The sequence below is a fragment of the Rutilus rutilus genome (assembly GCF_951802725.1).
Source record: "Rutilus rutilus genome assembly, chromosome: 23".
In the NCBI taxonomy this organism is placed as follows: Eukaryota; Metazoa; Chordata; class Actinopteri; order Cypriniformes; family Leuciscidae; genus Rutilus; species Rutilus rutilus.
The window spans coordinates 20,071,043-20,088,209 of record NC_140233.1 but is presented as its reverse complement, the minus strand read 5'-3'; the positions used below and the strand labels follow the sequence as shown (position 1 = coordinate 20,088,209).

Sequence of the window (17,167 nt, the reverse complement as noted above, 5' to 3'; positions counted from 1 at the left end):
AGTGAGGAATAGTTTGTTGCTGTTGAGGGACCGTCACTTTTGTTGTCTTTACCACAGTCGTGTCTTTAAAGTGTTCTCCTCATGATGACAGGTGAACTAAAAACTCATGAAGCACGGAGGATCAGATTGGTAGAGCTTTGAAAACAATCTTTGGTCACACTTTTTATGAAGACTGCTTATGTTTTGAAGCATTATGCTGTTTTAAGTAGAAATTATACTGTTTTCATTATACTGTTTAAAACTGTATTTTTTTATTTACGTTCCACTTAATATACTGATAACTACCATAATAACACGGGTGGTAAAGCAATTCATCGTAAAGTGGCCTGTCAATAAAACACGGCCAACACTCGCATATAGATGGTGCACATGGTCAAAACTTTTCATTGTAAATTATATGGTAATTCTTTTTTTTTTTACTTGCAAAATCCATATAATGTTATAATGGATGATTACAATTTTTACTGTAGCTCAATTATTGAATTAACACATGAAGACTTTTTTAATGAAACTGACAGCAGTGTAATGCAAAATGCATTACTTGCTACTAATTATGCACTGCTTATCGTATGCACTAATTATAATGGTCTGTTTTGAATTTTGAAGTGAGTATTGCATTCAAATGTTATATTAGTTTCAGGAATTTTGTTTCACTTACCATTAAATTATTAGATATAAATATTTATATTATACCATTATCCATTGGAAAACTATAATATGGGTTATATCTGGGCTAATTTACCAGAACATGGAAATGATTAAGTACATTATTAGGCATTACGAATAGTTTTCTAATGCATTGTTATATATGCAGTCATCATAAAAAGTGTTATCCAATTTCCATAAAACAGTAATGGGTTGGAAATAAAACCCACTTAAATGCTGAAGTAGGACTGATTTAGATTTTTAAGGCTGTCCTTTGTTTGGTATTATGATGAAGTGCTGGGGGGCTTGCAGTGATGGCTTTTCATTCATGCCTTGATCCTGACAATTCACAATCATAACTCATGCTGATTTACACATGGGCATCCTCCATTGAAGGCATTACCTGTGTTGCATTTCCTGTTTTCCAGCACTGGCGAACCGTCTCATCATATCATCTTTACTCGTTATGATGTAAATGGATGACAGCCTGGTATTATCCCCCAAATGAGCCATAAATTAACAGCAAAATGACTCCCCCATCCCCATCCCCCCCCCACCACCATGATTAAATATTGTGTTGTGGCATAGGGAGCTGAAAGCTCTCCCCGAACCAAATAGTCACATTTATCATTTTTGCTCCCGCTGTCACTCTCCATCTCTGACATTGGGGCAATGTGATGGAATTCCTAGTAATTTTCCATCAGTGCCAAAGCTGTGAGTGGCACTATACGCTGCTGAATGGGGACTGAGGGTTGCTGGGATTGAAAGGTGAGATTGAAGATGGCCTCTGTTCCCTTTAGACTCCATGTCATTACCGCTGACCAGTCGCCCATTTCTATCTGGCCCTGATCTTCAGCCCTCTGTGAGTGGCAGTATGGCGAAACTGATGCTATTTTCAGGGCCAGCCAGTGATAATGTCACTCCACTTCAAAGAGCAAAGCTGCGCTGTCTCCCAGGAGATTTTGCTCAAAGATGAAATGATCAGAACAGCCATGACAAGGAGATGTACAATTATTGCTTGGCACCAACAAACAGCACTGGGAGAAAATGCAATAAAGTTTTTTTTTCTTTTTCTTTTTTTCTTGAGTGATTGTCAATCATGCAGATCAGCTGCCCTGACCAATTTTTTTTTTTTTTTTTGCATATAAATTCACCCATTAGTAATCAGTTACTGTAGTTTAATGAGCACCTTGCATTGTGGTGAAATTTGCTCAGAATAATTGAACTAATCACTGTTTGCATAATAAAATTAACATTTTAATCATGAGTTTCGCTGCATATTTGCTTAAACCCAAAAGAGTAATCAGTGGCAATTACAAGATTCACGGCTACAGAAGCTTTTTTTTGTGTGTATCACATGGTATGATTGATTAATGCATTAGACCTCACTGAAATATAGCTGTCTTGGAAATGCTTCGCTCTTGACGCTTACTGAGACACATTATGAATGCCTCTATGATAGCTAAGATCATAATATCAATTTCACACTATAATATCTATCTTTCTGCCTGCTTAGCTTTGTCATCTCCTTTTTAAAGTTATCAATCCTTTTCCTTCCTCTCTTTCTTCTACCAGGATGGTGCCTCCAATACGGGCCCCTACGTCTTTGTTGAAAGCCGGGGAGTTCCCTCACTGCGGCGCTCCCATTACAGCTGTTGTGTCTTATGGCTTTTTATTCCTATGTGAAGGTGAATAAGGCTCATGTAGGGATACAAGCCACTAAACACACAGTGATAAATCACCTTTTCTGAACAACAAATAAGTTAATCAAACAGCCAAGCTTTATTTCCTGTTGTTTGTGATGTGCATTTGCTTAAACAGTAGAATATCTTATTTGGGTAATTATTGTGCATAAATGATTATGGAATGATGTGCCATTGTTTTTGAGCAAAGTCAGTAATGTTTACTCTAATTCTGAATAACTGTTTTTTTTTTTTTACTGTCTAGAGTTATTGTAATTAGATCATAGTGTGGAGTTACTGGAGGGAATCTTTTTTTTAAACGAATTAATAGATTTAGGAATTCAAATTTGCATAAAAACAGTGGGGTTCAAAAGTCAGACCATACTGAAAAATTAGGATTCAAAATCTAATTTAAACTTGGAAATAATCAAGGTTTAGGATTTTGAGATACTTTACAAAAAAATGAGTGAAACAAATAAGCGAATTCGTGACATTTGAGATGCTAAGATACTATTCTCAACTTTCTCAAATCATGCTGGATAACGTGATCATCAGGTTTTACACAACAAACTTTGAGTTTTTCTCTCTAGTTGTTATGCTTATGGTATCATTTGAAATGGAAAACTAGCATTTTTACTTGTGGTCTTCGTTTTGGACCCCACTATCCACCTTATTTTTCAGGTAAGAGATTTGTTACACAATTGCTTTTGAAAACGTCGTGTCTTTGTCCGGATCAAAGCTGTCATTCTCCCTACTAAAAACAGGTTGTCAACCCTTGATGGCTCTATGATCTTCACATTTTCATTGTGAATGTCAGTTTAAAGTGATCATTAAATGTGAATTCAAAGGATACAGTGCAGTTCTTGACTGATTAAAAAAAAAAACTTTGTACTCTCCTATTGCACACTTCACACAGTTCATTCTTTCACATTGCATTGTGATAAGTTATAAGCACACTTTCATTTTGACAGATCCACAGCATGAGATAAGGAAACCACCAGAATGACAAAGAAACAAAAGACTTGATGCAAAAAAATTTAATAACCAAGTTTATATGATGCACTTTGATCCACTCATAAGCCTTTAGTAGGCTTTGTATTTTGCTTTCTTTTTTTTCTCTTCATCTTTTGCACATTATTAAAATAGAACTTTGACATTATGCATTGCACTGGAAATAATCAACCTACAATATTATACAATATAAGATACATATAAACATGACAAAGCACCTTTTGTTCTTGTAAATAGTCATTATTAAAGAACTGGGGGGACATATAGATGATCGTGTGGGGTTTGTGTATGGTAACATCAGTGCATGGGAAGAATTCTTAAGGGTTTCATGCGCAGTAATAGCACCTGAGTTCATATTATAGATGATATCAAACTAAATACAGTTTTGGAAAAGGCTTTTCCCTTGCCCTCCTCTGAACAGATCAAATTAGGACACAAATAAACCCTTTCTTTTTGATTGATCTTACACAGTATGTTTGTGTAATTTCCTCTAAAACTTAGTACCAGCAATGATTGAATGAGTGTAATTGCTACATGTTCCCTTCAGTTATAAGACATTGTGTTCACATTACACAAAATATAATAATAAAATAACATAGCACCAATTAGTGATGATACAAAAGCTAATACTAATGAGTGTCTCCGCAATACAGTAAAGTAAAAGAGTATGAAGGAGTAATTCTCTGAAGCATATAAAATAAAGCACATTGACATGATTCAGACTTAGGATGTCTTTTGGTCCTGTTGCTAGGAAAACATCTAAGAACATGTAATGTTAAAGTGTCATGCATTATTTGGAAAACAAATATTCTCAGTTCATTTTCAAGTAAATTCTTTCCCAAAAACCTTTACTTTGTTGTTGCTGAAATACAGTCTCTTAGAGATAATGCTCCACTATAAAATAGAGAAAATAAATTTGTAACCAACATATTCATCCTATATTCATACATTTTGTTGTTGGTCTTCACATATATGTAAATACACATTTACAAGAGGAATGCAATAAAGTGACTAAACAAGGAGTTAAATTATTTCACAGAGGAGGGCCATACAATCCAAGTATCATGAATACACTGCCTTAATCACATGCCTAGTGGATCACTTAATTACCTCCTCGTTAATAGCATTCATTTAATCCTTAATTGACTCAGAAGTGTCCTTCCTTAAAGGAATTTTAAAGCTAGTTAGTCTTTGGCCAAACAGCTGGCTGAGGAGGTTGTTCTGTGACTCTGCAGTACGGTATGAGTGAGTCTCTATGGATCTGACCCCTGGCTTGGACCGTGATTTGTTAAATGAATTGTTCATGGTGGAGATCCTGGAAGAAGGGGAATGGATGGGTCTCCTAGGAATGTTCTTTTTCCCTTTGCAATCTCCGGTGAAGTGACGTACAATCTCAACCTTTTTTGGTGAGAAACTATCTACAGAACCTTTCTTCAGGTGAAGGCCCAGATTAGATGACCCTATTTTATGCTTGGAGATTATTTTGTTACTGACTGTGTCATCCTTTACTGATGTAAGCACTGGATAGTCGTTGGGAAGTTCATTTTTCCTTTGTCCATCAATATTTTCAAACCTGCTGGGTCTGAACTTCTTTTTGGCCCTTGGGTCAATCCCCAAATTTTCCCTTGCAGTTGGAGATTGCGTTCTCTGAGAGCTATGAGGTGTCTTAAGATCTTTCCTCTTCTTCTGTTGCCTGGTTGAATCCTTGTCTTCACATGTATTAGAGCTGTTGGTGTGATGTGCAGAATCAGTGGTACTAAGGTTATTTTCAAGACTTTGTTTCATAGTTTCCTCAGATTTGACCATAGTTATGTGCTTAGTCAGAGCAGTAGTCAGCTGTTCACTGTGATGAGTCTGAAAATCTTGTTTATTGTGATCCTGCTTCACAGATGCGAGCTCAAAGTCATTACAAGATGAGAGCTCTTGCATGCCTTGTTTTGGTAAATTTATGTCTGTTTGACCGCACAATTGAATGGTGCATTGACTTGAGTGCCTTATTTCCCCTTGTTCACTTGCATTTTCAAGACTTAATGAAGTGTTTGTCTCCACCGTGTCTTCGTTAAGTTTGGTAATGGTCGAAATGTCAATCTCGGAAACTAACAATGTTGTTGGAATGGTGCAACAGTCATCTTCTATTTTAACATCACAAATCTCTGTCAGAGCTCCTTTGTCTGTTGCACTGACTTCCCTGGGCTCATCGGCTTGCATTTCATAAGATGGAGAAGAGCTTTCATTTTCTTCCTTCAGCTCTGTTGATGGAAGACTCTGTTCCACAGAATCTGTTTGCACTGTACACTCAATAATATCCCTGGCAGGGAAGTCCTCAGCCTCATCTTCAATTTTCACACTGGTATTGTTTGTTTGCGTTGAATGTTCCTCGGTACTGTTCTTTACAGTGTCATCTATGATGGGCAACACTGATTTGATGCCTTGCATATGTGACACTGTGATGTCTAAGCTGCTCTCAGTTGCTTTCCTTTTCTTGCTTGGTGGTGTGTCAGATTTATCATCTTTTGAATTAAAAGGCTTGCAAGGTCTCACAACTCCCTTGAACTTGAAGATCTTGTTCCCTCCAGTTAGGTGTTTCTCCATGTGACGATCAAATTGTTCCTTTTTTGAAAAAGTGTAGTTGCAGGTACTGCAGATGAACGACTTCTTGATTACATGCATGACATCAGCACAGAGTTCACAAGTATATAGTGTGGTGTGCTTTGAGTCTGGCTCATCTGTCTCGTCATGCTCATTTTTAAGGTGGTCTTTAAGGTCCTTTGCCTCTTGGTAGGATACTGGGCATTTGTGACAAAGATAAATCTTTTGCAAGCTGTGGACCACTAAATGGCGCTGGAGCTTGAAAGGCTTTGGAAACTGCTTGCCACAGTGGTGACAGTCCCTTGAAGGGTCCTTGCAGTTAGGATGCATCTCAGCATTTTTAGAAGTCGTCTCTGCTTTGGATAGAACCTCAAGCGTTGTCAGTGCGCAGTGCTTATTTCCTCCCCCAATACTCGTTTTAGTCTTCAGAATTGTGGAAGACTCCTCTGGAACCTTTGGCTCTTGTCCATTAACATCAAAAGATGTTCTTCTCTCTTCCTTAGATGATGGTTTAACATTGTCTCTTGCAGGTCTGCTGTGCCGATGCTGCATTATTGAAGATATGAAGTTCTTCACAGCATTTTCTTGCATGAAACACCCAGGCATGTCCAAGAGGGAACTCTGAGACTGCCCTCTTCGCGCAAACTGTGTGGCATGCTCACGCAAGTGTTCATTGTACATCCAGACATCTGAAATTTCTTTCAAACACATCCCACAGGTCCAAACACCTGCTTTGTTTTTGGCGTGTTTCTCCCTGAGATGGTCCCTAAGCTGTTCCCGGGAGGTAAACTTGCGCTGGACACACATATAGCAAGTTGGGGGAGGTGATGGATTGTGAGAAAGCTTGTGAAAGTCGAGCTCACCTAAGGTGAGAAACCATGTGAAACACACTTTGCATTTGTACTGCTTATCCTTTGGTTTGAGTCCAGGTTCTATGCGTTTCCTACACTTCCGCTCCATAGGCTTTTTGCAAGGTCTTACAGGGTCTTTCAGTTCTGCGCTTGCAATTGTCGCAACCAAAGGCATATCTTTCTCAGGCTCATAAAAGGGTACAGGAATCTGAATTGTAGTGTCATGGTTTGGTATCTCAATTCTTGGTGAACAAGAGGCATTTTCTTGAACACAGACTAGTTGGAGAGGGCAAGCTGTATCAGGAACCTCTGGTTTACAATCTTCTTGAGGAACTGATGACACTGTGTTTTCTGGCACAGCGCAATCATGTGAATCATCCTGGTGCTCTAAGGATTGTCTAATTGTGCCATCATTCTCACATAAGAATTCTTTAATGCCAGTTTCTGCATTTTCCTCGTAACCAGCCTGGTGATCCATTAGGCCATCTTTTGAATGACAAGCGTTCTCTATAGAGCTGTTTACTAAGCTTTTGGGAGTCGTTGCATGCATGTTATCATTGTCGATTGATATGGTTTCATATTCACAAGGGTCATTTGTGCCGTTGGTGAACATATGTCCCAACTTGTTTTCTTTAGACTCTGCATACTTGTCAATAAAGGCACCAGTGGGAGGACAGTCTAAAACTAAACAGGACAGTTGTTTTTGCTTTTTGTTGCTTTTACCATAGACCCTTGCACATTTCTTTCTTTTCCTGTCATCATTTCTTGGGAATAACTGAGAAAAAGTATTTTCATCATCAAAGAAAGTCTTAAGATCAGGTCCCATTCCTAAAGTACCAGTAAGCATGTGACTGTCTTCTGTGGGAGAAGAGGTGTTCTCACGCTTAATATCCACAGAAGAATCCCCAAGTGGATAGTGGATATCTTCTGTCAGAGCATATTTTGGGTTATCACAATACTTTACAACATCGTCAATGTCATGTGTGTCCCCTTTCTTATGCAAATTGGAAGTCTCTGTGGAAGAAATTGTTTCTTCCTTTTGCTCTTCAGTGCTGATAGTTACCATGCTCTTCTGTTCCTCTCTCACACTGACTTCATGATAGCTGTGACTGCTACCCGGAATCTGTTTTTCAGGTGACTTAGGAGAGTTTTGTTGCACCATTGAGGGGGAATCTAGAGATATAGCCTGCAACATATCTGTTTTAAGAGTACTGAGTATTTCATCTGAAAAAGTGTCTTGCTTGACCAATTTTGAAGAAAACATTTCACTGCGTGTGTCCATGGTATTGATACCGTTATTTGCCCTTTCATTAGCAAGAGTTGTCTGATCAGTATCACAACTTTCTGGGATCTTTGACATATCAGAATCACTTGCAATCCCTTCGAAGATCAAATGTGCATCTGTTTTCTGTCCTTGTCCATCTGAGATTTCATTTCTGTTTAAATGTGAAAGAACTGCTGGACCCATAACATCCATGCTATCTTTCAGTGCTTTTTCTGTTGGGTGTGACATATTATAAATGGCCTTAGACACTTGACTACTCATATTTACATTTTCAATAGGTGAAATCCCTTCAGTCTTTACTACATGCTTCATGGCTTTATGTCTTTTAAGTCCAGGATGTGTACGAAAGAACATTGCACATATTTCACACTGAAATTTTCCATGAATTGCATTCTGTGTACCACCCTTTTTAGGTGAGGATTTTGTCTCACTTGACCTTAGACTCTGTCCTTCATTTTGGACAGATGTGCATGCAAGACCCACAGATACTGCTTTTTCACAAGGTATCAGAGGTTTAGATGTCTCCTTAACATCTAACATGGTGGACCTCTGCATTGCATCATGCTCATTGGTGATCATCTGATTGTCCATCTTCTCAGAATCTACTTTCTTCAGAAGTGTGAGTTGCAGATCCATGTAATCAACAGTTTCACGTGGAACATGAGTACCATTAACATGAGTACCATTCATGTAACTCTGGTTAAGGTTTGAGACTTGTTCAGAGTGAATTGTAGTGACATTCTCAACATAATTACTGCAGGAAGCTGATACATTTGAATATTTAATATCATTTTGGATGTTATCATTTATAGAGTTTTCAGCTATTTCAAGTCCAATCAGGTGGCCCTGGATATTTGGCTCTGGTTCATTTGCATTATACGGTAGGCTGGATGACAATGGTTTATCAAGAGAGAAAGCACAGGCATTGAGGATGTAATTGTCTGTGGAGTTTGATTTTACATCAGACTGGTCATTTCCTTTGTTTAAACATTTAGAGGTGAAGTTGTAGTCATTGAAGCATGTTTCACTGTAATTCAGGGGGCTGAGTTTCAAATCATATAGTGCACCTGTATCCTGAGAGCCATCCAATGGCCTAGAATGCAGAGAAGTCTCACCAAAAATTTGTTTTGAGATGATGTCCTCCACAGCAGAGCTAGAAATTTTACTCTCTGTGATTTGTACTAAATCCTGATGGGGAACAAATGAATTATCTAATTCTGGTGTTGCGGAATCCGAAGTATCTACTGACCCGCCAATATTTTTGTGATCTGAGTTTTTGTCTTCCAGGTCTTGTCCATTTTTGCTCAGTGCAGGGGTAACTGTGCCTGGTAGTGAACCATTATCTCTCAGTTCACAAGGGCTTTGGATAGAGTTGTGAGAAAACTGTGGCGCTTGAGTCACAGTATAAAGTTGAGGACTTTGCTCAATGTTCTTCTGTTGATTCTCTTCACATTCTGATTGCACAGGAAATGACATATCAGGTATGGCTCTCTCCACACTCTCTGTACAGTCATGTTCATCTTGAACTACAGGACGATGTTTAGGAGAAACCACCCTTTGTCTATTATTTAATTGTGAATGGGTTGACAAAGTGGCTTGACAAAGAGGAGACTTGATGTTTGAAAGGGGTGGTTGGATGTTTGTATGAGAGGGACAGTCTGTTGCTCCACCTGTTTTGTCAGATGCCTGCCTGTTGCCTTTAGAAATTAGTTCTGGCTTCGCAATTAGAGCTGAATCTTCATCACATTTCTGTGTTTTTTCAACACACAGAATGTTTTTGTCTTTTGGTATGACTGGGGATGTTGAAAAGTGTGATATTTTGGAGAAGTCTGGACTATTGGTAATATACAGTGAGTCTTTTAAGTCAAACTGTGCATCACACTCAGCATTCTCGGTTTGGCTGACAGATGACTCACGCTTGTGTTCATATCTAGAGACTGAAGACTTCACTGAGTCAATTTCATTTGAGTTCACACAGCATTCAGTTTGTGGACTCGTAAAGGAGCTCTCAGCAAGCTGTTGTTCATTAGCTACTAAATCTTCATTATGAAATGTGTCATTACTACTCTCATTTAGGCTGGCTTTTGTTTCATTTTCTGACTCTGAAATGTCACTGGTTTTCTCTTCTAGTTTATCTGAAAATGCATTTGTCTCCACTGAGAACGTTGTGAGCTCTGCTTCTGTGTTTCTAAATTCTACATATTCAGACTCAATGTGTTCTGAGTATTCATTGTCTTGCTTTTCATGTTCCTCAGGAACCACACACTCTTGATTAGGAGATGACTGAGGTGATGTAAAACCTGAAGACAAAGAATCTGAGATTACTTCCAGGCTCTTCATCAGATTTTCTGTGTAGATTTCATGTTCAAGCATCTCTTCTGACTTGTCCAAGCACTCATTATTTTCTGTTTTGTCTTCTTGGTGCAGAGGTGAACTGTTTTCTGTGTTCAAATCAGTGAGCCCCATGCTGCCCTTCATATCCAAATGTTCATGTCCTGAATCAGTTGGTGTGTTGATAGTAGTTGAATGTGTTGGTGTATGAAGACCTTGCTGTCCACACATCAATCCAAATGAGAGTGGACTAGACCATGGTAAGTCAGGTTCTGAGAACAGTGCTGAATTTGAGTCTACTGGTCTGGCAATATCCAGGTTCTCTGAGGAACAGTTTATCTGTAAGCTACTGCCCTCATCTTCACTTTCAGGGTCAAGTCTTAGTGGAGAGAATTTGCTCATAGTAAGTTGTTTTGTTAGCTCACTGTCTAATGGTGGAGGGCTGCTGAGCTTGGCTGTTTGCAGCTGACTCTCAAGCTCTGTAACAATTCTTTTTATTTCCAGATCATCAACTGACACGCTGTTGAGATTAGGAGTGTAGTCCGTTATTTTCTCTGACAAAGCAAATGGGACATAGTTAAAATTGGTCTTATTCTCATTTGAGTCAGAGTCCTCTTTGTACTGAGAAATCTCATCTGGTAGTACAGGACTAACATTAACCATCAGATTCCAGTCTCTCTGTTCTAAGAATGGTGAGAATGACGACTCAAAAAGTTCCTTCTTATCGGTTGTGGTCTCCAGAGGACTGAAGCTCTCTTTGGCAAGCTGAATATCTGGATAAAGATTGTTCTCAAAACCTCCCACAGAAAGGTCGCCAAACATTGACGTTGTGTCAAAAGAAAGAGGTGATTTTATAAGACTTTGATCATGTTCCGAAGGATAGGGAATGAGACATTGCACATCCTTTTGAGCTGCATCATGGACTTTTGAAGGTGATAAGCAGACTTTGTCCACAAGTGAAGTGCAAAAAGGTGGGGGTTCAGAGAATAGATAATTTGAGCTTCTGTTGGCTTCTTCACTTGATGTGTTGTTATTGATGGCTTTCTCAAAAATGGGGGGTGAAAATTCAGAACTGTTTGTTCTCTTGTGGGATTTACCCTTTGATGCAACAGCATCTTTTGTAAAAACATGGCTAGAATCTCTATTGTTTGTCGTTTCCATTGGACTCAGTGTTATGCCAGACCCTCTTGGTGATGTGATATTTTTTGGGTAATCTTTTTTGAATGGCTCTTCCGTGGTTGCAAGAATTCCTGCCTCAAAACCATAGTGGTCCCCTTTTCCTTCTATTTCCACTCTGGTGGTTTTGAATCTTGCGAGGCTGACAGTACTTTTAGTCATTGTACGCTCAGATGCAGTCTCTTCAGTCTTACAGATAATGCTTGAACATTTTGAAGTAGTGAATTGATCCTTGTGCTCAGTGAGTAGTATCTTATCAGTGCTGTACCTTTTGGTATTTTTTGTGAAGGTCAAAGCAAGTGATGTGCTAGACTCTTTCCGTATCCTTGGTGGGGATCCCTTGTACACATTCTGGTCAAGCGTGTCTTGATCTTTCCTCTGTACTTCTGTTCTTTTCTCAGAGTCTGAATCTGTATGATCAATACTTTTTGGGCTGCCAATACTATCGCTACAAATACTTATTGATGTGCTGAGTTCACTGCTTGTGGAAGACCTACTGCTCCGTCTTCGTAGCCTTTTGTGACCAGGATTGTCTTTCATCAAGGATGGAGAGACGTCAAAATCTTTCTTGGCATCAAAGGACTCATTTTTGTTTTGTTTCCATGAACTTTCCCGGCTCTTGTCAGCACAAATCCTCCCCTTACACTCTTTAGTGTATGTGTACTTGCAGCGAATGCTCTGGCTGAGACGTCCCTGACTGGCTATCTTTACAGGCTCACAGTCGTCATCTGAGTCAGAAACGTAATCATATTCCCTGAAAGTAGGGTTCTGCACTGCGGGAGTCACTCTCTCCATCACAAGTGAAAACTGCATGTTTTTAGTGCCCTTTACATGGAGTTTATGCAACTTGTTCTTTTGTTGAACAATTTTGTGAATAAGCTCTTTACTCCAGCTTCCACCACCTGTCCTTTTCCTTTTTCCTTCTGTTGCTATTGGTTTCTGAGCCGTTGGACTTTTGTTACCACAGGTGGATCTGGGACATGTTGTTTTAACTAAAGCTGTGCTGCTTTGCAGGCTTTTAAGCCCACATCTTGCAGAAAAATTGCTTGATAAAAGAAACTTAGAACTGTAATCATTTTTGTGTTCTGTTTGTTCTGACTTTCTTGCTTCCCACTCCATTTGTGTGCAATTTGACTCCGGTGACTGTGACTCTGTTGGAGAGGATTCTGCTTTAAGGCCTTCCTTTTGTATCAACTCGTGTTGGTTTTCTTTGTAAGGGATATCTGTGTGTTTGCTGTCTAAACTAAGGCTGTCTAAGTCTGAGTCAAAAGGATATTTGCAGTGAGCTTGAGATCTCTCACTAGATGTTGATTCATTGTTAGTTCTACCTTCAAATATCGTGGAGTCTTTGGTAGTCAAAGCCTGTCTTGTTGATGTACATTTAGTAGTGGTGAGGTCATCATCAACAAATGCATCAATAAAGCTGCTATCAATTTCTGCGTTGTCTGACTGATAGCCTAGTCCATTCAAAGCCTCTGTGATAAGGCTATCCAATTTGGGATCTTCCATTTCTAAATCTGGCAAGGGTGCAGATGGTAGCATCAGTTTCATTGAATCATCTTTTATATCTCCTTTGGTTTCATTATCTGGCACTATTTCCCCATTCTTGTTCAGTCCAAGCAGAGACAGATGCAAATCTGAAGAACTTCGCAAAATTGCATAACTGGATCCAGATGACATGGCTTTTGTGTGGTCCGTCTGAAACTTCCTTATTTCTTCCACTTTTGGCACATCTTTTAAGTCATTTTGTGCAAATGTATGCTGTCCACAGTATTGCTTATGGTCAAGAAAAGAGACAAGGTTATTAAAATTTTGATCACATTGCTTGCATGTCAGAAGCACATCCAGTTGATCAAGGTTTGCTGAGACTAATGATGTGGCGAGTTGGTGGGCAGAGTATGGAGGTGGGGGATGGTTTTCTGTTCTGTAGGTCTCCAAACAACCTTTTCCATTGTCCATGTTGGACTTTGAATGCCTGTTATGTGGCATGAAACTTGCCGTGTTTTCTTTGGCTCGCTCTTGTTTATAGTGCAAGTCTCTGGAAGCTTCTGAATGGTAGAGATGCTGGTTAGTGTTCATGTTATTAGATGATATCAATACTTTATCCTGTTGCTGCTGAAAAAACTGAGGGGACAGAACCTTTGAAATTTGGCTGTCATCAGAGTTACTGTTGACAGAGTTTGTAGAGGCTGGGGAGAGTGATGAACATGTACTGCTAGATGCTGGATTTTGAGTGGGTGAACGTGAAGGAGAGTCATATGGTGACACCATCTTCAGCCCTAAGGGTGCTACATGTAATGGATGGTAGCTACAGTTTCTTGATGTCACTGGCACTGGGTGATTAATACCAAAGTATAATGACTTATTCTTGGCATCACCCACCTGGCCTTGATTTGTATCCACCTTATTTGTAAAATGACTGGGTGGAATTGTGTTGCAGCCTTGCTTGACACTGTCCTGCTTTTGGTTTGAGAAGCCATCATTTTTCTTTTTGTTGAGAAAATTGTTAGAATCTTTATGGTTGATGTTTTTGTGTGGCTTATTGTCATCTTGCCAATCTGATGGGCCTATCAAAAAAGTAAGCTGCTGATTGCTCAACTGCCTGGAGAGATCAATCCTATTTTGGTTTGGCATTGCAGTTGTGAAGCGTATCTGCTGCCAAGGCATACGGCCATTGATGCCAGTGTTTTGTCTTTGTTCTGGTGCAGTTTGGTACTGAAAGGGGTAAGGCGTGGAGGTCTGGTCTATGAGTGGTGGTGGAAAGGTTTTGTTTGTGCCTTCCCATGGGTGTGATACCCTGCCGTGGTGTTTACTGGCACTTTTGTCAAGAGGCCCTGGGCTGATGTGAATACCATTATGTGGGGGGCTAATTACGTGTACTTGTGAACTTGAACCTTGTGCAATATTTCTAATATGATGAACACTGCCTTGAATAAGAACTCTCTGGCTGGGAGTGCCATTTTTAAGATGGCAGCCTCTCTTGCCCACCACTGTGAAACTTGTGTCTCTGCTGTCTATTGGACTAAAAGACTCCGATTTATCTGAAACACTCTTACTCTGCTCTGTTTGCCGAGTACTTGATGCTGAGCTCTCGTCATTGCTGGGAACAGAAGATGACATACCATGTGGCGTCTGCATGTACTGGGGTGGTTTATGGTGTAACTGGTAAGACTGCCTGTCCTCTACCTGGTCATTACCGAACTGTGCACTACTTTGCATGGCCTCATGGCCCTCTGAAGAGGACGGAAAGGAGAATGAATTATGGGAAACCTGGTTAGGGACAAGAGAAATATCATTGTAATCTTGAGACGGTGTATTCCGATCACTGGGAAAGGAATCAGAGGCTGACTCCTCTAACAATGGGTATCCATACTGAAATGGCACAGGCATAAAATTCCCATTGGTCTTGTTCAAGTCCACAAGGTTGTTTGGCTTTTGTGAAGTAATGGAAAAATTTGTGTTTCTGAAAGTCCTATCTGGAGACTGCCACGTGTCTGTTTTACTCAGCTGAAAGTCAGGGAATAAAGTTTCATTGGCAGGTTGTGTAATGTTGCTCTCGATTGGGCTGGGCTTCTTTTGCGGAGTAGATGGTGGATTCTGGTGAGCAGGTCCTCCAGAGGTGGCACCAACAGCCTGTGAGGTAAAACTTTGGGAAGTAAGGTTAGGTGAGCCCTCATGGAAGCACCTGAACTGTAGTTCTTCCTGCTGCAGTTCGGCCTCTCGCTCTGGAATACTTGGCACATGGAAGCGGTAGCTGCCTGAGACAGGACCTCTGTTGGACTCAAGCTTCTTTGGAAGTGAGACTTTCTGCTGGGGATAGGCTATCCCAATTGTGGGATTTGAACGTGGGTTAGTAATACTCAATCTGTACAACTGCTGTGGGTTGCCACGCTCTTTCCCCGGCTTTCTACTCTTGTCTCTATTGCGACTCTTTCCACTTGGCGACTGAGGGCTGTCCTTGCCGCTGGGCCATGTCCTGTTGCTATTGAATGAATGATTCTGCAGTGACTTAAAATCAATCTTTCCAGCCTGCTGTGGGCGAATTACAGCCTCACGTTGCTGCGTGTTGTCCCTCTCTTTTTCTGAAAACTTAGCAATATTGTTCACAGCCTGTGGCTCCAGACTCACATTTTGAAAGTGCTCAGGGGACTCTATTAAGCTTTTGTGCTCCACAGCCCCCTTATCCTGTTTTTTGGACTCATTATCCAGCTCTTTGGCAGCCAAGGATTGTTTAGTCTCTTCAGTCATGATGCCAATGTGGCTAGTTCAGCACGCTGGTCCTTATCTGCACAGGCTGTGACATGGACACATTATGTTTCAGTCAGAATCAATAGACCTCCAGGAACAGAAGCTTGATGTACAGGATTATTTCCTCTCTTATTTCTTCATTTCCCCGATGATGGAATGTTCATGTCATTTTTGTGATCTGAAAATAGAAGAGAAAGGATAAGAAAACGTTATTCTCACTTTAATTTTCACAATAGGTAATATTGCTTTACAAATATGTAATACACGTAATGCTACAGAGAAATAATGCTATATTAACAATAATACTATACAATTCAATCATTATAAATAATTGTGACCTGCAATTGCATTTGAATGCAGAAATTTCACTCAGGTGGTAAAATGTTTATTTTGTAGCATTGGGATATAAACTGAGACAAGCAATTCCACTTCTCACCTAAAGAGGGCAGAATTGCATCAGTTTTTGCATATACTGCAGGTCTACATCTCATTCACATAAATCAACAAGAATTGCAATTTAAAACATGAAACTGTAAACAAAATGTACTGCACTAGATACTACTTCATAAAAGATTCAGTTAAAATACTTTTAATTGTGTATGGCCTTCTTTGGGTGCTCCAGACATTGCTTATATTCAGGTTTACTTTGGCTAAGAGTGTTTTGGTAGTGGCCAGACTATAAGCAGCTGAGAGTTTGGCAGAAAATTGTAATTTCTCTGCTCGGAAAATCTGTGCATACGGTGCTTTTCAACTGCGCACTTTCAGCAGCTGACACTATAAAAAAAAAAGTTAGAAGTCCAGGGAGACTAGAAGTGCTTTTTGCTTTAAGACCATTTGGGGATGGAGGAATAGATAATCACAGGTCAATACTTGGCTTTCTTTCCCTCAGTTAAACATATCTACAAAAGTAAAAGTAGTCAAAAATAAGATCACAGATATGGCAATTGAGAAAAGAATGACTTTTTGCAGTTTATTTTTTATTGGATTAGATAATCAGGTCAATACTTGGCTTTCTTTCCTTCGGTTAAACATATTCACAAAAGTAAAAGTAGTCAAAAATAAGATCACAGATATGGCAATTGAGAAAAGTATGACTTCTTGCAGTTTATTTTTTATTGGATTTTTTTTTTTCTGTAATGTCCTAGAGGCAACAGATTCTGAAATAAAACCCACAACATGATTGTTTGATTATTTTCCCTGTGCACCCAGCATTCATAATTGAATGGTACAGGCTAGGGATGTCACGGTGAGAAAATTTTCACACCGGTATATCGTATGTTAAATCACTTTTCACTGTTGAATTTGCGATCATGCCTACTCTATAGGCCTATAACTTGTGGACATCAGGG

General features: G+C 39.6%; 1 protein-coding gene across 4 annotated transcripts in view; it reads right to left on the bottom strand.

The window, feature by feature from the left end:
• Positions 1 to 3,357: 3,357 nt before the first annotated feature.
• The window catches only part of znf469 (zinc finger protein 469), a 314,352-nt gene continuing 300,542 nt past the window's right edge, over positions 3,358 to 17,167 (bottom strand). For all 4 annotated transcript variants that reach the window (XM_084397157.1, XM_084397159.1, XM_084397158.1 and 1 more), the window contains one exon: positions 3,358 to 15,996. In XM_084397157.1, coding sequence (XP_084253283.1) covers positions 4,470 to 15,818 — 11,349 coding nt within the window. In that variant the 5' untranslated portion in view covers positions 15,819 to 15,996 and the 3' untranslated portion in view covers positions 3,358 to 4,469. The remainder of the gene's footprint in view (positions 15,997 to 17,167) is intronic.